The 22,319-nt window shown below is 42.5% G+C and overlaps 2 protein-coding genes across 12 annotated transcripts in view; both read left to right on the forward strand.

The window, feature by feature from the left end:
- Stac (C2 and C2B_Munc13-like domain-containing protein staccato) overlaps nucleotides 1-6,001 on the forward strand; it is a 39,018-nt gene extending 33,017 nt beyond the window's left edge. For 9 of the 11 annotated variants that reach the window (XM_076788558.1, XM_076788555.1, XM_076788557.1 and 6 more), the window contains 10 exons: nucleotides 54-191; nucleotides 263-451; nucleotides 1,059-1,353; nucleotides 1,708-2,066; nucleotides 2,150-2,339; nucleotides 2,416-2,722; nucleotides 3,302-3,382; nucleotides 3,866-3,989; nucleotides 4,129-4,322; nucleotides 4,401-6,001. In XM_076788558.1, coding sequence (XP_076644673.1) covers nucleotides 54-191; nucleotides 263-451; nucleotides 1,059-1,353; nucleotides 1,708-2,066; nucleotides 2,150-2,339; nucleotides 2,416-2,722; nucleotides 3,302-3,382; nucleotides 3,866-3,989; nucleotides 4,129-4,322; nucleotides 4,401-4,495 — 1,972 coding nt within the window. In that variant the 3' untranslated portion in view covers nucleotides 4,496-6,001. The remainder of the gene's footprint in view (nucleotides 1-53; nucleotides 192-262; nucleotides 452-1,058; nucleotides 1,354-1,707; nucleotides 2,067-2,149; nucleotides 2,340-2,415; nucleotides 2,723-3,301; nucleotides 3,383-3,865; nucleotides 3,990-4,128; nucleotides 4,323-4,400) is intronic. The other 2 variants (XM_076788556.1, XM_076788566.1) reach the window with 1 other exon arrangement.
- A 4,466-nt stretch (nucleotides 6,002-10,467) lies between these two features.
- The window catches only part of LOC143354458 (uncharacterized), a 74,109-nt gene continuing 62,257 nt past the window's right edge, over nucleotides 10,468-22,319 (forward strand). Inside the window, exons 1-2 of the mRNA XM_076788569.1 lie at nucleotides 10,468-10,577; nucleotides 10,866-10,975. The gene's annotated coding sequence lies outside the window, so the exon portion shown is untranslated. The remainder of the gene's footprint in view (nucleotides 10,578-10,865; nucleotides 10,976-22,319) is intronic.

Raw genomic sequence — 22,319 nt, forward strand, 5'->3', positions numbered from 1 at the left:
ACTCCCTCAACTATACTCCGGACACGTTCTTAACTGTTTAATAATTGTATCAGGTTCAAGCACATATTGAATAACAACTCCCCGGAAAGCGAGTCCGACGAAGACGCGCTTAAATACCACATCAAGGTGATCCAGCTCGTTAGGGCGGATCTGCAGAGCGCCATTGACAACTACGACAAGATGTTCATCAAGTGAGAACCTTCGATGGCAATTTGAACGTTCGGTGCTGCGAATGTGGGCTGATCGAATCGTTGGATTTTAGGCGAATCAATTTCCCGTATGCCAGGACGCTGTACATGATGTACGAGAAAAGGATCAGCGACATGTGCACGGTCATCACCGAGGACATTTGCGGCAGGATGAAGAGGATCGAGATCAGCAACACGGACGTCGAGCTGAGTCTTGGGACCACTTTGTTCGAGCTCTATCTTACGCTGCAGAGATACGCCATGTGAGCATTAGCTATTATTTATGCGATATAAAAATTGTTTACATGGATTGCTATATACTGAAATTTATTTTCTTTCTCGGTATGTTTAATCCCCGGACTCCTGCGAGTTTCAGGCCTATGCCGGACTCATTTCCGACCTACGCAATTCACTATAGTTTTCATTCGATACAAGGCGACGGCTCGGGACCGACTTTCGTCGTATTTCAGATGAAGAAGACGAAGAAGATCTTCTTATTTTGAAATAAAAAGCGTCGTCTTATATCGGAAGAAAATTGTACATATTGACGGGTCGCTCGAGCTTATTCCCACGACGCAACGGGTCACGAATGACCCCGGCATAGCTTACAGAGGGTTAATAGATTGAAAATGATATAACAGTATATTTAAAGTCTTCTAATGTTTCGACTATTTTAAGATACACTCAATTTTGTCATAAATGCATAAAATTCGCTGTCTGTAACGACCATCAATGTTTTCTTCATATTCTGAAAGCAATGGCGTCATCAGCACTCATCTAATATTTAGTTGAGGTTGAATTCACGTGGTTTAAAGAGATGTATAATCATAGATTACGGTTAGTTGTTCAAGTGTAACGTTTGGGTTTCAGGCTCGGCCAAGTGCTCTGCGCAGAGGGCCAGCTCGAGGACATGAAGGTGCAATCTTACTACGAGTGGTTTAGAGCCGGCGTTGCGCATTGGCTTGACATAGCAGTCTACAAAGCGCTGACACGGATAGACAAGGCTGTCGAGTTCGATCCGCTGCAGGCTGTCGATAACAGCGTTCAATATAGCTCGAGTGCGGTGGATACATTAACAATATTTTACCAAATCAAAGTGTTTTGGACGCAGCTGGCCTGGCCGGACGTGGAAGGTTCCTATACGTTCATAGGCAAGATCATCGACGTGAGTGATTGACCGTTTCGCGCGTCACGCTTAAAAGCTACTCTGCATTTCACTCGTTATCCACCGGAGGACTATTCATAGCGTTCGCAACAAATTTATTGACAGAACAGAATCTGAAAAAATATTAAAAGAGAGATTAACTGATCTGAATGAAACTTTAATATCTCTTTCTTAATATTCGTTACGCTTTAAAAATAAGTAGAATTAATATAAGCACAGTAATTGACACCACCACAGTAATTAGGTCCATTAGCCTACCTGAATTACAAATTGCAAATTCTATTAATTCCATCATTTATTATTGCAGAGAGAAGCTCCATCAATTTTCTAAAAATACTTCCACCACTTTTTCAGGACATCTGCAAGTGCTCAATCGCCTACGCTGACAAAATGGCGCGCAAGGCAGAACTGACAACGGAGTTGGAGCAGCTATCAGAAAGCAGCGTGTACGAGAAGAAATTCTTCGTCTCCACTGCCTGGTGTTTCGCCATAAACAATATCGACTACATCAGAACGTCAATTGCCCCACTAGCTAACGATTTAGGACTTCAAAGTATAATAGACGCTTTGGCGGAGAAAAACACGCAGAAGGAAGCGCAACGTTGCAAGCAGACGCTTCAGCTGATCATCGACAACGCGACCGATACAGTGAAAAATAAGATCATAGAACTGTTGCAGGTCGTTGCAAATAAAATGGCACCTGCTATGAGCAGGTCAGGACTTCTAGAATATTTGTAAACTTTTGTTTCTTTATTGGAAATGATGGATTAATACTTTTTTTTTTATTGGCGTTTAGGTACCTTATGGAAGGCGCAGAGCTGATAGACACCACTAGCAACGCTATGGACAGACTTTTGCAGTATTTGGATAGCAATTTGGGCACTTTGCACGACAATCTCAACGAGGACAATTTCCAGAGAGTTCTGCTTGTTATTTGGGAGATCATGTCCGAGACGCTGTACCAATTAGTTCATAGTAATTTAGAGGTACTTGAACAAAACTTCTAATTTTCTTTGTATTTGAAGCAGTAAATCTTCACATTTTGCGAAAATCGCTTTGCAGAAAAGGAGGCCGCCATCTTTCTACTCGAACCTCCACCGCACCCTGCACACGCTCGTGCGATTCTTCAACGTCGGAGCCGACGAGACCGCGAACGTGCAGGTTTTAGAGAAAATAGAGCACCTTCTGGAGCTACACGGACTGGAAACAGCTGCACTGATACACAGATACCATCAAGAACGCATCAAAGAGCAAAACGAACTAGAAGAATCCGACTACGGCCAGATCACTGTCAAAGCGCAGTTCGTTGACAACTCCTTGAACATTCAAATCCTCAACGCAAGAAAACTGCGACCGGCTGACAGCAACGGTGAGATCATTTTAACAGTTTAATCGTTCTTGATTGATCTAGATAATTTCAAGTCTAGACTATTCATGCTGGGCGCAGGGTGATCAAACTAAAGTGATCCATTTTCCAAGTAAACTCCATTTTCCTTTATTTTTTATCTCTTGCAACGATTTGAAAAGTGGAACGAATTTAGTAGGTTCTAAAATTAATAGTAGTATCATGAACGATTATTGATGACAATATTTTCTTATATTTTGCAAACTCTCAGTGTCACAAGTATATACAAATCCACAGTCTACTAATAACGATTGTCTTTTATGAAGAAATAAATCTCTCAATGCTGCTGATAAAATAATTTCTTCAAGCTTCCTCCTATGAAGCAGCTTATCAAAAATTTGGCTCTCGATAAAAATTCAGCAACCAGATTACAACGAATCGTGTTACGAGATCACTCTGCGCATCCTTCTAGCGATCAGAAAGCAAAAGTGCGATTAGTTTGAGTTCCAGCTTCGTTGCCCGTTGTTTCGCGAGTTTCTTTTAGCTGGGAATGAACGAGCAGTTTGCGACGAAGTGGAATGACATTTTCTTTCGATTTTGTAGGCGATTTGATAGGCAAGGTGTCCACTCTCAAGCGCAAGTTCAATACAATATCTAAACAAAGACTGAAAGAATGGAAGACAAGTATGTAACAGTGGATCCAAAGGGACACGCTCTTCCTCATCACTGTACCGAATATTAGTTCTCTCATTCAGTTTGCCTGCCCACGAATTGATCTAAAATTTGCATGACAGGAATGTTGTTGTTTTTTTTTCTTTGTTCATTGCAATATTTGTTTCGTTGCATCATAGCGTAGAGCAAAACGATAAACGATGAATTTTTACTGTATGTCGAGAGCCGCGGGACTTGTCATGACTGATGCAAACCTCTATAAGGTTCCTTGATTCATTAGAAATTGTATAGTGTATTCATTTTGTATAGAACCGTAGTTTTTTTTTTCATTTTATTTGTTATGCTTAGAAATGAAATTCGTTGAATTGTGTGGAACCTCGTAGATAGGAGACCCAGACAGCAATGATAGTCACCTTCACCGTGCATGAGTCCACATTGGGGTCCTCAGGTGATCTAATCGAGGCTCTTGAGATCATTGTTCCACTTTTTTTACAGGCACATGCGACTCGTACGTGAAAGTCAGGCTACTTCCCGAGGAGAAGTTCTCCGATCTAAAGTTGCCGAAGACACACGTGCAGAAGGAGAACCTGTACCCCCTGTTCGATGAAATCTTCAACATGTGAGTGCCGTAACTCCTGATACGATTCGATGAATAAATTAACGTTCTATACAGTTAATTGTTCGAATATCGAGGAATTTATTCGAGCTAAAAAGATGATCGAAATGTTGGAAAATTATGCTTTCATCAATGCTTTCAGTCCTCTAACTTCGGAACAAAGGGCAATGGAGAACGCCATAATCGCTTTCGAACTGAAAGACAAGGACTTCCTTAGGTCCCGATTCCTAGCTGAAGCCTTCTTACCCTTCAGCGAGATCGCCGACACGGGACCGGATCAAGGAATGGAATCGCTCGATCAAATTCATTTGAAGCTGTCGCGTCCGACGAGGAGAAGTGCGGCTCAATATTTTCATTCTAAATCGGTAAATGCGTTAAATTACATCTTGATAATCATTTATTTCGACTATTCAGGTACGGACGTGATCCAAGCTCTGGAGCACAGAAAGGGGGACAATCAGGCGATGGACTTTTTGTCGAAACTCAATTCAAAGGCTGAACGAAAGTGATCGTTAAAAAAAAAACGAGAAACTGACTACCACGGGTACCTCCACGATAAGAAGTCGTGTCAGGAACGTACATCGTGGGCTGACTATTATTCTACGAACGTGAATCATTTGAAAGTAATTAGCCGAAGTTCTTCGGCAAAGAGAAATCAGATTATTTATTTTTGAATGCCGTTTGAACGGTGCATTTCGTTGAATCTTTCCCGACTCTGTGCGAACGTTAGAAACAGACTATATATATTTTCGTATGGATATTACTCGTTGAATTAATTTTAGTTGTTAAATTAAGTTTCTATCGCTGTAACACGTCGCCCCGTTTATCCACGTAGGAATCATGTTTCACCATACTTGTATAGAAATTCAGGAAAATTCCGAAAAAAAATCTCGCTGAATAGAGGTATTTTTATATAAAGATTTTACGAATACGCTGTTTACAAGTGGCAACAACCATTACTAGGCTGTGCATCACTTCGAAAGTGAAACTTTTCATCGAAGCAACAACGAACGTCGCATTTTAAGATTGAAAACAGAATGATAAGGCTGAGTAAGTGCTACTCACGAGCGATATGGACAATTATGGCAGTTTTATGGTACACGTGATTGTGGAAAGTATTGTTTAACTTTATAGAAAAAAGTTTTAAAAACGAACGACGCTTTGCAACGATCGTATACGTCGGGGAGTTCCAACTTGTTCCCCTCCGACACCGCAAGGTCCCCGCCATTAGTCAAACCTCTTCTTCTACTCGATATATGTCCACAACACGGGTCTATCCAAGGATATATATCGGCTAGAAGATACTATTCTTTGATACACTGCCGAACGTAGAAAAGGACAGCCCCTCACGGGGTATACCCCGAGACAGTTCTGGGACTTTTATCAGCTAGGTACTTGGGACATATATCGAGTAAAGACTGTACTACGTACAGCCGTAGAGTTAGTGGGACGGCAATAGCAGCACTGGAACAGGGACAAAGTTCTACGTACTACTACGTAACCATGAAGTCTAAGAGTGCGAGAAGCACCTAAACGGGGAAGGAGCCCCGTGTGGCTCGCGAGCCACTTGTTGGAACCAGTGTCGCCAGATCAAGACTTGTTCCCCCACTCTAATTTCCCCTTCTACCCCTTCCCATAATCTCCCCTCATCTGACGAGACTCGTCGGAACTCCCTGGTGTACGTAAAACTGTCGCTGCGTCGAACACGTATTCGTAACTGTACCAAACGTAATCATCAAAATTGTAAGAGAGTTTGTATTTAGTATTAACGAATCGCTTCAACAAAACTGATCATGTTCGACTGTTATGATCAGAGATTTTCGAACGCACTCTTTGTAAATAGTATATAATTTCGTTACACGTCGATGAGTATTTTTACGAAACCCTGAAACGAAGTGTTCTAGACGCGACAAAAGCGAAGACATTAGTCACTCTATTTTCAATATTTGTACGTGAAATAACTTGTCGTTATGGTATATAATGCAACGAATAAATTATTGAAAACCTTGAATGCATTCTAGTCCTTTGTTTGCATGATACTCCCCGGCTACCGAGGTCTCTCGAGCTTCTTGGACCCTCACGGGGTATACCACGCGGTAGTGGGAACAATTCCGCGACATTTATCAGCCATGCATCGGCGACATATGTAGAGAATTCACTGCACTGTTAAAGACTGACTGCTGTGCTATTCAGCGAGGCAAGCAAGTGGGCCCAAACGGCTCTAAAGTGGGTCGGTAAATGCGCTTCGGAAATACTGCTAAAAGTTAACATGGTATTCGACAGCATCATTGGTAAAAGGAATTCTTATAATCGTTAAACAAGCAGAGACAATAAATTTATCAGTGCACATTTATTCATGGTTCAAAAGTTATTCTGTACTTTGAGTTCTGTCTATCATCTATCTTTACTAAAAAATTAGGTGGCAAGATGGTCAAGAGAGTGCTTATCGACATCATTGGCGAAAGGAATTGTTATAAACATTAAACAGCCAGAAATAATAAATTTTACAGTGAATTGCGTACGATAAATTAATGCGTGCGAATATTCATGGTTCAAAAGTTACTCTGTATTTCGAGTTCTATAATTTATTTTTACTAAATGATTAAATGGTAATATGGTCAAGGGAGTGCTTATCGACATCATTGGCGAAAGGAATTGTTATAAACATTAAACAGCCAGAAATAATAAATTTATCAGTGAAATGTGTTCGATAAATTAATACGTGCGAATATTCATGGTTGAAAAGTTAGTCTGTATCTCGAGTTCTATTAGGTATTTTTACTGAAAAATTAGATGGCAAGATGGTCAAGGGATTGCTCGTTGATACCATTACCAAAAGAAATTGTTATAAACATTAAGCAGCCAGAAATAACAAATTTATCAATAATTACTATCGCGGCGATCGAAATCTAGCGAAGTTAGTTTGGGGTGGGGGAGTTGCGCACCGCGCGCACCCCACCCCCCGCGCACCTGATCACGGCGGCCGCGCTCACTCCGTCAGTCGAAGTGCGCACTCAGGAGGGAGCGGAAGTGCTCCGGGACCAGAAGGCCGAAGGACCTTGGAGTTGACCAGAGGTTCTCCAGAGCTGCCCTGGCCCACCCTGGCCACCCTGGACATCACTGGTCAACCCTGGTCCAACGCTGGTTCGCGGTTGGCCAGCGGTTCCTGGAAGCCGTCTCCGCTCACCTTGGTCAACTTTCAACACCTGGTAAGTAACAACACAAATATACATTTTCTATTTTGGTATACGTGTTTATTCAACGAACGCCGTCAATTATTATTTCTGTATTTTTAATTCGAATTTGCTTCGGAATTTTTCACAAGTTTCTTTTCTTGAAATTACATTATATTATAAAATTATAAAATGATATATATTATAAAATTAGTACTCTGAAATTTTATTATACTATATTATATTTTTGACATAAAATGAGTACTCCGAAATTTTATTATATTATATTTTTGACATAAAATGAGTACTCCGAAATTTTATTATATTATATTTTTGACATAAAATTGGTATTTTGAAATTACATTATATTATATTATATTTTTAACATAAAATTCACTCACGGGCCGGGCCGTGGGTGAGTACGGGTATTAGCGAACCCGGGGCGACACGAGCTTGTTGTTTGTTGCGTCCTAATTTCGCTATATTTATTTTTGATTAAAATTGTTCAACTTTCCAATTAAAAATGACTTCTGAACTTTCAAAACTTCCTATTCTAAAATTTATACATCTGATTTAAAATTGGTATTCCTCCGAATGGAGGTCCCTCAGGGGCTCACTCACGGGCCGGGCCCGGGGGTGGGTACGGGTACTAGCGAACCCGGGGCGACCCGAGCTTGTAGGTCGTTGCGTCCCAATTTCGTTAGATTTATTTTTGATTGGGATTATCCATCTTTCCGATCGAATATTTACTTCTAAACCTTCAAAAGTCCCTCTTGTAAAATTTACGTATATGGTTTAAAATTGGTATTCCTTCGAACGGAGGTCCCTTAGGGGCTCACTCACGGATCGGGCCGTGGGTGAGTACGGGTATTAGCGAACCCGGGGCGACCCAAGCTTGTAGGTTGTTGCGTTCTAATTTCGCTATATTTATTTTCGATTAAAATTGTTCAACTTTCAAATTACAAATCATTTCTGAACTTTCAAAAGTTCTTATTCTAAAATTTATATATCTGGTTTTAAATTGGTATTCCTCCGAACGGAGGTCCCTCAGGGACTCACTGCTGTGGGTGAGTACGGGTATTGGCGAACCCGGGGCGACCCGAAGCGCCACCTCAGTAGTTTGAAGTTCTGACTTCATCTACTCTTAGTTTGTTCTCGATTAGGCCGTACTTGTGTACGGGGTTAGTTTGGCTCTCGTGAGCCGTTAGATTTGCACTCTTGTGCATGTTAGGTAGGCCGTACTCGTGTACGGGGTTAGTTTGGCTCTCGTGAGCCGGTTAGATTTGCACTCTTGTGCGTATTAGGTAGGCCGTACTCGTGTACGGGGTTAGCTTGGCTCTCGTGAGCTGGTGTTAGGTTGGCTCTCGTGAGCCGGTTAGATTCGCACTCTTGTGCATGTTAGGTAGGCCGTACTCGTGTACGGGGTTGGTTTGGCTCTCGTGAGCCGGTTAGATTCGCACTCTTGTGCATGTAGGTAGGCCGTACTCGTGTACGGGGTCATCGTTTCTTCATCGATTACTTCGGTGTTCCTTCATTTTGTGTCTAATTATTATTAGTCTGTTTCAGTTAAATCAGAACAGTTCAGCATGATCATCGTCGAACGAAGACAACGAATAGTAAGAAGACTTCAAATAGTAAGAAGACTTCACATTATTTATAAGTTCGTATTAGTTCTCGAGCAATTACTGTGTTAGATTCACATTGTTAGTTTCGCTTGCTGGTTTGGGTCACAGCCTTCTGCTGTGACCAGTTGGTAGCGTCACCCTCGAACCAGAGGCTACTACTCTGGTTCGCTTCTTTCATTTTTCTTTCTTGTAAATCTGAGCCTTCTGCTCCATTTTTATTTTCTCTGGAATTGTTCAGAGACTTGTCAGATTTAGTTCTTTTTTTGCTCACAATAATTGCTCGATTCGTGTGCGTGCGTTAGTTATTAAGCTTGTTTATTAGTATTGTATAAATGTCGAGTAATTATTGCCGTAACTTCACTTTGCTCGGTTCGATCTTTGATTCCGACACAGCCTTATGCTGTGTCGGACCTTGCTTGTATGTACCAGACCGGTTGGTGCCGGTGCTCGGCGTAGATCCATTGAGAGGGATGTTCGAGAGACCTGTTCACTCGTGTAAAATCCTCCCTGCCGTAAGTCCACCCGAGTCGCCTCAACGCTAGTCGTTGCCTGGCGACAGGTGGGTGGGGGAAACTTAGGGTATCGTTTGAACGCTTCTCTCGGCCATCGCTCTTCGTGAGGACACGTCGGGTATCGGTGCTGGCTGGTGTTGGTTCTGCAAGCATTGTACGCGTCGCGTCACCCTCGATCCAGAGCCTTCTGCTCTGGTTCGGTTTTGTTTCCGTCATTGAAAGAATCAGAGCCTTCTGCCTGATTCGTTTTTCATCTCCCGTGAATCGGAGACTTCTTCTCCGATTCACACCTTGTGCTCCGCAATAATTACTCGATATACGCTAAATGGTAAAGTGACCTTTTCCGTCTGTGGAAAAGTAATCTTTCCCACTTAGCGATCTGCGAAATTTAGTGTGTAATATTGTAAATCGTCGTTGTAAGAAAGGGAGTCAGAAGGAAGCGTATTGAATTCCTTCAGGCTTCCTTTCGGGTCTCTCGTGCAGCAACCTCCTCGTGGTGAGACCTGGGCAATCGGTATTATTCTCTATTTGTAAGAGCTTTTAGTATCTTACAAATAGAGAATAATATCGAGCTAATAGCTGCTGGTTTATAATTCGCGATAACATTGTAAAATAGAATTTAAGACGTACTAATAATAAAAACTTGTGTATTCAATTGAATTGTGTCCGAATTTACTTTAGGCTAGCTCGGGATGAGCCAAGGTGGGCCTTCAATGCTTTCCTTGTTTTCCCCTGGTCCACCTTGAGCTTCTTGGTAAGCTCCTTTGAGTTACTAACCGAAAAACACAGTTTTTCATCGTCACCTTCTGTCCTGGATTTCTAATTGAAATTTGCTTCGGAACTTTTCAAAAGTTCCTTCTCTTAAAATTGATCTTTTTTGCCTGAAATTGGTATTCCTTCGATCGGAGGTGCTTTCATTTATTATAGGTATATGGTCTAAGCTTCTCGTGGATCTAGTTGCAACATTTGTCGTTCGTCAGCGTCGAGGGCGTAAGAAGTCTAGTTGTTGTTAACGATGTCGGTATTTCAGATCGTGAGGTATGTTTGAAATCCCTTCCGGTAATGTAGGGAAACACATTTTCCAAGTTAGCGTTGCTCAGCGACATCTGCACGCGGACAAGAAGTTTCATCAATCTGAGAAATCGACAGTCAATAACGACACAAGCGACACGGCGGTGGAGGTCGGAATTAGCATGATCAATTTTTATCGACTCATCTCGGTTGGGACCCGCCACTTTGATGACTTTATTTGAAAGTTGGGCATCGTTTACATAGAATCAAGTAAGTAATATTGATATTAACATACATGTATACGTAATTTTTACTTTAAAATCATTTCCATGTTCTTTCATCTGAATTTTCGTTAATAAATAGTCTAGTATGCTATTGTAAAACTGGATTACGGTAATTGTTGAGGTTATATGATTCTTTGGTCTCGTAGCATACAGATTGAGATCGCAGCTTTACATAAATATTGTAAATTGTTGGAAATAATTAGAAAAATGAGTGAAATGACTTGTTTTTTTTTTAATGGGAACGTGATTATTATTAATATGTTTCTTTTCGCAGATGAACGTGTTATCTTGCACATGCTGTAAACAATTTCCTGGACCAATTTAAAGACATTGTACCTGTTCTTCAACCTTAAAGGATATTGGATAACTTCGAGCGGAAATGAGGTATGTAAGAAACAGTATTATCTATAAATAATATTTGCTTCAATTTTCAGCTGTTGCGCGCGATTAACGAATCATTGTTTTATTGTTTGTGTCACCTAATAACTATAAACTTTAATTTTACAATAGTTCACAATTCATAGATTATATAGAATAGTAATTCGTGCTATTGATATTACAAAATAAATAAAAAACGAAGACAGGTATAAGCAATAGCCAACTCATTGCTGCAATTATACATAATAAAATGCTGAAGCCACACGAAATTAATTATTAAGTAAATAAAAATTATTTGGTAAGTAAAAGGATTAAATTCAACCAGCATTTAGCATTTAGCTCGGACATTAAAAATAACAGTTGGAGAAGAGCACTTCCTTTCTAACAGAATGCAAAAACGTTGCTTCCTCGGTTGAAAGCGTTTTTTGCTGGCAAGATTCGAGGATGGCCGCCGCCGAGTTGGCTGCTACACGAGCTGGTTGATTGGCTTTTGTAAAAGAAAGAGTAGCGAGCAGCCTCTCCTCGCCGTTAAATTGCATAATGTCGTACGGCCGCGGATCTCTTGCAAAATCGAGAAATAATGAGCGGCGTCGACAATGAAAATTGTGGGTTTCGGATCTGAAATTAAGGCGGAGCAGTTTGAGAAGCTTTAATCCCCGGATCGGCCAATCCTCGCTTACAATTAGGCCCCGTTCCCACTACTATTCCGGTCGAATTTCTTTCGTCAGTTTCGATTACACGTCGACGACCGCCATTTCTTGTTCTTCGATCGGGCCTCCGCGCGACGTTAAATCCTTTCTTCCCGAATATAAAAGCAAGTTGAAACATGAAGTGAATTATTAGACTATCGCGATACAGCTAATTGAATCAGATAGTCGCGTTTGTAGCTGATTTTGCGCAAACTGTCCCCGCATTTGCATAAGTGTCCACAATTTAGCGATCGATAGCAGATAAGGCGCAATTTATGGTTTCGATGAGTAAGTTCAAGTTAAAGACCACAGCGACGAATTATAGTCCACAAAGCATCAATTACGAACACGGACCGGTCGTCAATTTGCATTTCGCTTTTCCCTAATTGGATGATCACCTCGTTGATTAGAGAAACTCCTTTCGTCGCTTGCACCGGCGAACAGATCGACGATTGACGAAACCAATTTAGACGTGGAATCGTTTCTTTGTGACTGCCATAATAGACTCCGCTCGACGTGCAATCCCTCTTGCAGGGGATACTCTAAATCGGCCGAACGCGAACCGAACAAACACGAAACATCGATTAAGTCCGAATCACCAATACGGAATCCATTTTACCCTAAAACGTTCTACAAGAACTATCGTTAAACGCTAGATAACCAAGCTATCTATGAGCAACGTTATTAAACACTAGACTGGGGATTTTGTGCATTTATAGCAAAAATAGGCGGAACACAATTAGAATTCGTAACAGTAGTTTCTCCCAATTATTTTCAATCCATTAGAACGATTAAGAAAGGGGATATAGTCCTATGAAAAACCTGTCTGCTGCAATTTTGAGGTAAAACAATGCACAGTCTGCTGATTGCTAAGTATTTGTGATCATAAAGACTTTAAAACGTCGTATTTGATATCGAATTAATCAATTGAAGCGTTTAAGAGAAATACAGAGTGTATTTAATTTGTAGAAGGCCTAGAAGTCTGACGTTGACTTTTCCAACAATCGTCGTCATCCGCAAGCCGGGAGGATGGTTCCAGTTAAGGCCACGTTGATAGTTATCCGAGGAATCTGGTAAATAGCTCATTGCTAGAGCTAATAACTAGAAATCGGAATCCCGGTTGGCCAACTAATTGTAAGAAGCCGGCTAAAAGGTGGAATTCACGAATCGGGATTTGCTCGAGTGCGCGCGCGCGCGCGCGAGCGATTAGCGGAATGCGGCGGCCGGGCATCGAAGTCTCCGGGGGCTATGGCGATTCCACATGTTGCACGCGGGTTCCGGTTGACTCACCGGCGTCCGTCCGATGGAAAAGAGAAAAATTCGCGACTCGCATTCCCGTATATGAATTTGCATCCGCAGCGATGCGAGGAGAAGCCACTCGCGAGCGAAATTCTTTCTTGTCGGTGGCACGCTGAGATCTCAATAGCCGCGAGTGCTAGCGGTGACGGACGCTCGAGATTCCTTTGTTCCAAACTAATCGCGCCGTTCGTTTCAATTTAAACCGGTGACTAGCCGATTCGCGAGATTTCGCTGCCGGTCGCGTTGCACGCCCGGTATTTTTGCCTAACTTTTATTCGCGATCCACTGCCCCGCGGCGCACAGGGGCAATTTGGACAAAATCGGATTCAAAATCAAGGAACTTTCGATAGGAATTGAGGTAGAGCGACGAAATTTTTTGGAAATGAAAGCTGCAACTTTGTAGAATATGGGAAAAATAGAGAGATTGTGGTACGAACGTTTGTTAACCTCGACAAAATTCGTTAAACGCGCACAAATTCAAGAAAATTTTAGTTTTTCCAATACCACGTGCGGAAAAGAATTTTTGTTAACATGCTATGCATCATCTCCCATAGATTTTTTCACGCTGATTTCAAGTCTGGTCTCAAAATTTGTCTACGGCCTCAGGATTTTGCAAAAACTAGATTTTTGTGACAGAAACTAATGAAGTCATTTTTTCGTTGAAATGATTGGATGATAATAATCTCCCTATTTTTCCCATATTCTAAAAAGGTTCAACTTTAATTTAAAAAAAATTTCATCGCTGTACCTCATTTTTATCGAAAGTTCTGTGATTTTGAATCCGATTTTGTCCAAATTGCCCACTGTGCGGCGTCTTCGGTCATCGTTAGAGCGAACCGCTATACCCGATTCGAAGAACTATGGGAAATCAAGTCGGAGACCGACGGGGATATACGGGTCTCGTTACGTTCATTTACGACGCCTCCTAACGCAGCTGAACGAATATTTATGAAAATTTTCGCGACTTTATGGGCCGATCGTTGGAAATCAGAATCGTATGACCCCCATATCGTCTCGACAATGGTTGCATTATGTTCGAAGATAAAGCGAGAAGTGTATCACGCTGCAGTAAAAGTTTTACGGCGTCGTTCTTTACGGCATCTTTCAATTTCATCAAAATCTAGGACATCGGCTATAAAAACCGATCGATCTTTACGATCTTCGTTAAACCGTAGTGTTATTGGTTTTATGACGAGCTTCGTTGCAGACGCATCATAGGAACTCGCATAATTCACACTAGGATTTATGAACACTCTATTGGAAACGTAATAGCAAATGATTACGCTGTATCAACAGAACTGAATCCACAAATAGTTATATTGTTAATAGTTACGCAATAAACAAATATTAGAATAAGTTTGAGCGGGGTTGCATAAAATAAATGCCTCTAGTTTCTTTAAATCGGAACGAATTAAAGTAATTCATGAACATTAACGAAAGACGAACAGAGACAACATTCCAGTTGAATAGACTGGCTAGTTACTAACATTTTTCCATCAAAATATTTGGGGTAATTATGTTCGATCACTGAAGAAAACGTTAAAAAGAATCGATATTTTAATAATCTTTTCGGTTCGTCTAGAATAGAGATCGTTGCTCAATTTGTACTGGTATTCACTTTCGAATCGCATAGCGGAAGCTGCGACCAAAACAAAATGGCGGTGTTTACCGCGTGATCCCCGGGAGGAAATGGCGTCCTTCGGTCGTAGAACTACCTGGCAACGATTTTCGTCGTGGTTATCTCGAGTCCCTGTAAATTATTCCGCGTGTGTGCTCGAAGACGGATGTCCTTTAACTTATGGATATTGATGAGGGACGCCCGAAGAGCGCCGGTCGAGCATTGTCGTCGACTGACGCATGTCCTCCTCGCATAAACGCGGTGTGATCCGCCCGATGCACCGGCACCTGCTAAATTATACCCTGAATTATGGCTGGACTCGTCTTCTGAATATAAATCGGCTTGCTCGCTGGCATTTCTGCTCGTTTTTCGAATCGAACCCTTATGAAATCACTGTTTCGAGCCGGTATCGTTGAAAGATCACACAATTTCGAGGCACTTGAGCTAATCGCGATTAGTATCGAGTGCATGCTTCCGGGAAGCTCGGAGCATCCGGATATGATAACTCGTTGGATGTTAGCACTAATATCCTGGCGAGGAAAGGAAACTCGTAGGACGTCTGGAAAATTAATGCGTTGTTTAGGAACACAAACATGTATTTTATTTGACTCTAACCGTTCTTAATTAACAAGAAAGTTTAACCATTTATGATAAAATGAATAAGACGGTTAAACTTCACCTTGGCAATCCAGAAATTTTTAACTTTTTATGATATAATCCCGCACATCTTAACGAGCAAGTGCCAAAAAACAAAGTTTCAAGGCGAGGAATTCACTGGTTGAAAAGTTATGCGAAGTTATGCCAAGCTGAAGTTAAATCAATAAGATAATTACAAAACTGAGAAGACATCAGAAGAATTTAAGGTTGTTTTGTTATAACAAGGGGTAAATTGTGCCGGTGATTATTACAGTGGTCTAAGTTAGAATTCCTCTTCCCGAAGATTCTTATCGACGCAGACCATACTTCGTTAATTAATTAGAGATCGGTTCGGGCCCAGAACTGGTCAGTTACCTAACACTCTATTTGGGTATAAGTTTCCAGACTGCTGCTAATTATCGCAGGTAATTGACACGGACAGTTGCGTCCGTTTTGTCCACAGTCTTGACGAGAGTAGCGCTCTAAGGTGTCCGAGGAATCGATACGCCGCGGCAACTCGACCGTAGCGAATTCCCGTCGATTGTTTCCAGTGTCTCGCGACTATGGCCAGGTAACAGGCCGTAACCGATCGTGGTAAACAGAAAATTCCGCTCGTTATGGTAGCAAACCGAGGATTTCGGGCCATTAGGCTCGCCCGAAGACGGCTGTTGCCTTTTAACAGACGGTCCCAGGAAGTGTCCGTTAAGTCTCCTGATCTGGAACCTCGAAACGACCGATTAGTTTTGCATTTTAAAGCGCGCGTCTTCATCAGACGTCTGCAAAAGAATCTGTTCGAATTCGTTACAATTTAATACGCCAAAACAGAAAAAGCAGCAAATATTGATACACTTTTTATTTAAAAAAAAAAAACCTAAAAAGTTAGAAATTTACGTCGTTTCGTTAAATAGTGAGATATTTTATTCCTTTTGGTTCATAACTACACTTATACTAATTAAAATGGTACTTTATTTTTAATTTTAGATCTGGAATTTCGTCAGCCAAAATGGCACCTTTCGCACATGGCCCTTTTTCGAGTCTAACTCCTACAATTTTGAGTATTTCCACTTCCAAAAATTCTGTTACTTGCTCGAAATAGTAGATAATATATATGGAAATCCTCGACACGAAACAGTTGTCCAAAAATTCCCAGACAATGCCCGCAACGCTCCGGACCGGAAGACCCCCCTAACTCGCGAAGTTCGCCGAGGATGCTCCACGTTCGATCTATTAATCCGTGGCCATTGCAATTACTCGCCGGGCACGAGAACGGAACGGAGAAAGTGTTACTTTCTCCATTCATCTTCGAATTTTTGCCGGAGCGTCTCGCCTCCGCGTCCTGCGGCCGGTCGCTAGAAAAGTCAACGGCTATGGTCGCACGGATACCGGCTAATTAATTATCCCGACTGGTTGACATTTCGTTGACGGTTCGTCTCCGGTCGGCCGGATGGTTCGAGCGATGGGTAATTGCGCTATAAATAAATTTCTGCGACGATAATCGCGCTATAAATAAATTTCCGCGTGTGGGAAGACCTTTGCGGATTAATGGCTACGTCGGCCGAAGAAGGATGAAGGATGATAAGGTCAGGGTCGTTACAATGGAACTTCGTCTTCGATTGAGAACATGAAGAATAGATAATGGAAGGTTTTGCGGAGAGACGGAGGACTTGTGTAAGAAACGAAGATTGCTATCGCGTCATCAGGATTAAAATAGAGGATGACACAGAGGGAGGTTCGCTGGCCGGAAGTTCTACGATAGACGAATTTAGGCAACGTTTTGCTGGGAAAAGCCTGGCCGAGTGATCCAAACGAGTCATGCAAATGGGTTGGTCCAGAGGCGAACCTGTAATTTACTAACGGGATCACGAGGATCAATCATGAGGATAAAATCAATTTCATTCATTGCTTCATTGTTTCACTGCTGGGATAAAGGATTCTTTTGAGTCATGCTGCGATCGAGGATCGATTTAATTTCATTCATTGCTCCGTTGTTTCACTGCTACGTCAAGTGATTCCAATTAGTCTGCGGAGTCCTGAGAGCAGCAAACTTGGGACCAGGGTTGAAACCACAATCTCGGGTGCGAGGAGTCTCACGATTGACCATTCAGGCTTTAAGGATTAGCTCTTCGGAGTTGTCGATGGTTAGGCTAACCGATACTGGGAGTCCATAGTCTGCTCGACGAGTCGAGTCAATACAGATAAACAACGCATCAGCTGCTAATCTCGCGATAGTGGCTAGCTGTTCGCTCCATCAGACTAATCCCATCCAATCCTCTCTGAAGCGTCTTAGCAAGATTGTCGTGATGCATAGCTGCGATAGACAACAGTTAATGTGCGTCTCGAATAATTAACGTTCTGCCTGCCGGCTAGAACTCGACAGGCTCTTAAAAATCGAAGATTAACGAGCTATTTTTAATGTTTTTCCATAAGCCTCCAACAGCTGAAATGTGCTTCGGTGTGCCTTGGAATGAAATCTTCCATACACCAAGGATTGTTAACCCCTTGCACTGTAATTCATTTTACGGATTTCTTTGTCGTTCATTGTTTCTTAGAAGAAGGAGAAGGAAGACATCACATTTATTACGCTTTATTATAATTATGAGGTGGGTCGGCATGTATTGGTATTTCTATTTACACGACGTTAATAGTTTCTTAGAAGAGGGCGGAAGATGTCACGTTTATTATACTTTATTATTATTATTAGGTGGGTCATTGCCATTTCTATTTACACGACGTTAATAGTTTCTTTGTAGGTGGACGCGTAGAGGACATGCGAAGGTCATTATTCTTGAAGTTCTTAAATTTTGGCGATGTCTTTGCTGTTTTGAATCGCTTCTGTTACGAATGCACAAAAACTGAGGTTTATTAACGACATATTTCGTAAATCCTGTTCGAGATCTGCGTAACGAATCCGACCGGTTGTTGCGGTGCAAGGGGGGTGAGGTTAGCCAGCAGAACTAAGTAACTATTTGACGACTGGCTGGCTAATTGTCAAAGCGTCGAGCAGAAAGACGTCGGGCAAAGTCGTTTGGAAGGTCGAAGCGATTAGTCGAGGATTTTAAGGAGATTCGCGGCGACGATTGCGGGAAAGTACGGGCTGTCTGGTGAAAGAGAAAGGCTCTGGGAAAGGATGTATAGCAGAACGAGCCGGCATGGCAGGCCGTCGTCTCTTCGCGGTGGATCAGCATGGTGACCTTTCGCCGTTGCGAAACGCTTAATACTCGAGGTTAGTCCTCTGCCAGTATCGATACCGTTCCGCTATATCGGTCGACGGTTGCAAAATGGTGGCTCCTCTTGCCCGGCAATTCCTCCGGTAATTACTCAAACCCCGATGCTCGTCGCGTGTAACGCTTCGCTTGCCGCGCGAACCTCGTGCCTTCGAATTGGGCGTTTAATCATACTCGTTAACGATGACTCAACGTCGTGTCCGCACGACGCTGGGGCATAGCATTCTCTTTCGTTTAGCGCAAAAACGAGCGTTCGTTTCAAATAAAATTGCTATAGCCGCCCGGAAACATGTGAACTCGAATAGTCCTCGATCGTCGGTCCTTCATCAAACGCAAATGAATGGGTGTGATCACCCAAGGGCACAAAAATCCACAATAATCTTTCGCCGTTGGTCGAAAAAAACATTAAAAAATTTATAATTTCATTGACCATATTCCTTTCTATGCAATCCGCAGTCGTCACCGCGAATCTCCTTCGTCTGCGAATTATGTTCGTTCACTGTGTGTGTTCATTCGCTATACGGAACTGTAGATCTTTGAACCGCATACTCTCGGAAAGGAAAAAGCGTTTAGTCATACGTCCTCGGACATGATCGACGTGCACGGCTTCGAGTCGCGGAAGGATCACGAAGATTGGGCGCAAGTGGCATGAACAAGAGATGAAAGTCCGAGGCTCAATTTTCAGGCTGGTCGCAACGCAAAATGGCAGGTCATCCACCTTGCGACGCGATCAACGACGCGCGATTTTCAGTCGCGAAAAACCGCGCGTCGTTCACTTTCCTCGGTGTTTGCGACCGCGACGGGATCATGCTACCGTAAACTTGCCTACTCGGCACCCGTGAAGTCGAGTTTCATCTGCTCGATCGAGAGCTACGGTAGAACCCCAATTATTCGAACGCTGAATATCCGCATTCTTTATTGCGCGAAGACATTCCACGTGCAGAAAGTTCAGTCTAAAACAATCTGGATAATTTGTTGTACAATTTGGTGATGCGGCCCTCCAGTTTTATATTTCTTCCTAAAATCTGATTGATAACTGAAACTCATTTGAATTTCTGCTTAAAGTGTTGGTAAGCTAATAAGGTTACACGTGATAAAAGGCGGCGGTAGAAGAAAAATAATTTCATTAATTTTGATATGTAAAATAAGTAATTTTCAGACCTCACAAAATTCAGAGTGGTTTGGCCACCTAACAGAAATCGTAGAAAATTGTTTCTTGTGACATTTTGACCTCGACTGGAAACAAATAAAACTTCTGTCCCTCAGAGGGTGGTTTTCACCCTGATGAACTGAAAAATAGCCAAAAAATTATTGCAAAGGCGATCTCTGCAAAAGAAATCTGCAAAACGATGTACCAGGCAGCGAGAAAAAAGTGTATGCAGATGGTATTTTAATCCTGGTAATTGAAAGAAAGTCGAATAAATTCGCCGGCACTTCAGTCAAGGTCCCTCGAAGCTGAAGTACTTAAAGAATCTGGAACTGTCCATTTCGTCCGTTCCCGATGCAGCAAAAATTAAAATAAAGTCAAGGTACATTCCCGTCGCAGCTGAAGCCTGTCGACTCCCTAATTGGTCAACGGGTCCGAGCGAGACCGCCTCGAGAATCTACATTTACATAAGCAAGAGCAATCGTCCAAACGTGTCCGGGACCAACGGGGACAACTCCCAGGTGACAGTCTGTCGACCGAATCTGTCGTGTTCGTCACGAGTGGTCGGTTTTCGCAAGGTTTGCGGCCGCCAGTCATCGGCGATCGATCTGCGCCGATAAATCTCGGTTTACCGGTGAAACTCGAAAGTCAATGTCTTGTTCGGCTGCGTTCCCGGTTGGGCAAGGGTACATTTCCATTTTGATGGCCGAGCTGCGGCGGCGAAGCAGCTGGTCACGCGTTCCAAACGGACAGGCCCCGTTAGATTGCGTAAACGCGAGCCGATCGAGATCGTCCTCGATCTTCTCCTTCGGATGCTACAATGAACAAATCTGGACGGCATGAGTGCTCGGATAATGGAACAGTTTCTTAGATACACTACTATACTAAACCCTTAGTAGGGGGAAAGGTGGTAATATGTCCCCCTTGAAATTTTTGATACACTGAATTCTCGATATATGTCAACAACACGATTCTCGTCTATTGCCAGCGTTTTGTATCGTCCAGGAGACATACCCGTGTTATGTTTACACTCCTCGGCGTCCTTGGCCTCATGGGGTATACCCCGCAGTAGTGGGGATAATTTCACGACGTTTATCATCCAGGCCTTGGCGACATATATAGAGAAATCACTGTATTAGGGTTTTGTATTTGGTTTAAATGAGCAGTAAAAAGTTAAAGTAAATTGAGCAGTAAAATTGTTTTAATTGAACTGAACTGTTAATGTATGTGTTACAAAGGAAAATATTGCATTTAGTAATCCTCGAAGAACAATTTTCCAAAAAGTATTCCGCAAGAACAGGTTCTTAATCCTCGTACGTTATCATTTACCCAACAGTATTAGAAGATTTATCTGCTGTACAGGAGAACTCCTTGTTGAAGCGTGGGCCATCGATTATGCTACCGGCTGTCGCGTTCCCAGGAGAGATTCGTTCGGCCGATGATTAGCGTCTAATCGAGTAGATTCCCGAGTCGACCGGCGGGATCGAAAAATTCCGTTTTCTAACGGTGTCCTTTCTCGTTAACGCGTATCACCGTCTCACCGGCTACGCAATATCGTCCGAGCGGTTTCGAATGTTAGATAAGAGAATTACGGTATTTAGCGTCCCCGGTAATAACGGAATAATAAACGTTAAAAGCCTTCCCCGACGGATGCGAGGCGGCCGCGATGGGCAAAAACGTCCCCGGACGTTCTACTTGTTTCTGGTAATAATCCCGGACCGGCATAATTCCGTTATGCAACGTCGGGATGATCGTTAATCCGATGATGTTTTGATTTTAATGGAATGTACCGTACGACCGCACGAAAAGAAAACCGGAAACACGCTACGCGCAAAATGTCTTCTGCCATTCCAGAGACCTGTAATCGCGTGCACAGATAGATCGACCGGCGATAACGTATAACGGAAGAGCGTATCGATAATCGACGAAGGATAGCCCGTTGAACGATCGAGGATGCAGGGGCGTTTAATTTTGCAACAGTTACCGGACCCGGTATATCGCGTGCATATTTCATTTTCATTTCACGGTCGCGAAATGGAACTCGCTTCGCCTCAATTCTCATATTTTGTACTTGCACTTTATCCCAGCCTAAATTGCTCTAAATAGTAAAATATAGGAACGTTGACTTCATTCGATAAAAGCAGTTTTCAATTTTATGAAAGTAAAAAATTTTTTGTTTTTATGAAAGTAAATGAAAATAAAAAAAAAAATAAGTTATTTTGTCAACAAAATTTCTTGGACTCACGCAGGCCGTCGGTTTGGCGCGCAATTCGACTCGCAGCTTCCGGCAATTTTTGCAAAATCAGTCGCGGGGTCATCGAGAGTCGCCATAACGACGTGGCTCGCGAAGGATGCTGAATTACGTAACGGAATCCGCGTGCCATTGTGAGCTTTATTGGCTGCAATTATCACATTACGTTGCTCAACCTTGTTGCACCGTTTTATAGCAATTTTCGTGTTCACGGTCCCCGCGGGGGCGTTTCCGCCGAAACCGTCGAGCAATATTTTGCGGTTGACTATCGACGATTGTCATTGTACCCGATACAAGCCCAGTGCCGTATCGAAATGAAAATGTAAATAATGCATCCGACGCATGCGGCGCATTTACCATGCATCCATGAATATTCCGCGTGTCACGATTGCCGAGTACATAATTTGTAATAATAAAGTATTAATGCGTTCTCGCTGGACGACATCGGCATACGGGAACCGTAGTAACGTATGCTCACTAATAATG

Source organism: Halictus rubicundus, chromosome 5 (genome assembly GCF_050948215.1).
Source record: "Halictus rubicundus isolate RS-2024b chromosome 5, iyHalRubi1_principal, whole genome shotgun sequence".
NCBI classification, from domain to species: Eukaryota; Metazoa; Arthropoda; class Insecta; order Hymenoptera; family Halictidae; genus Halictus; species Halictus rubicundus.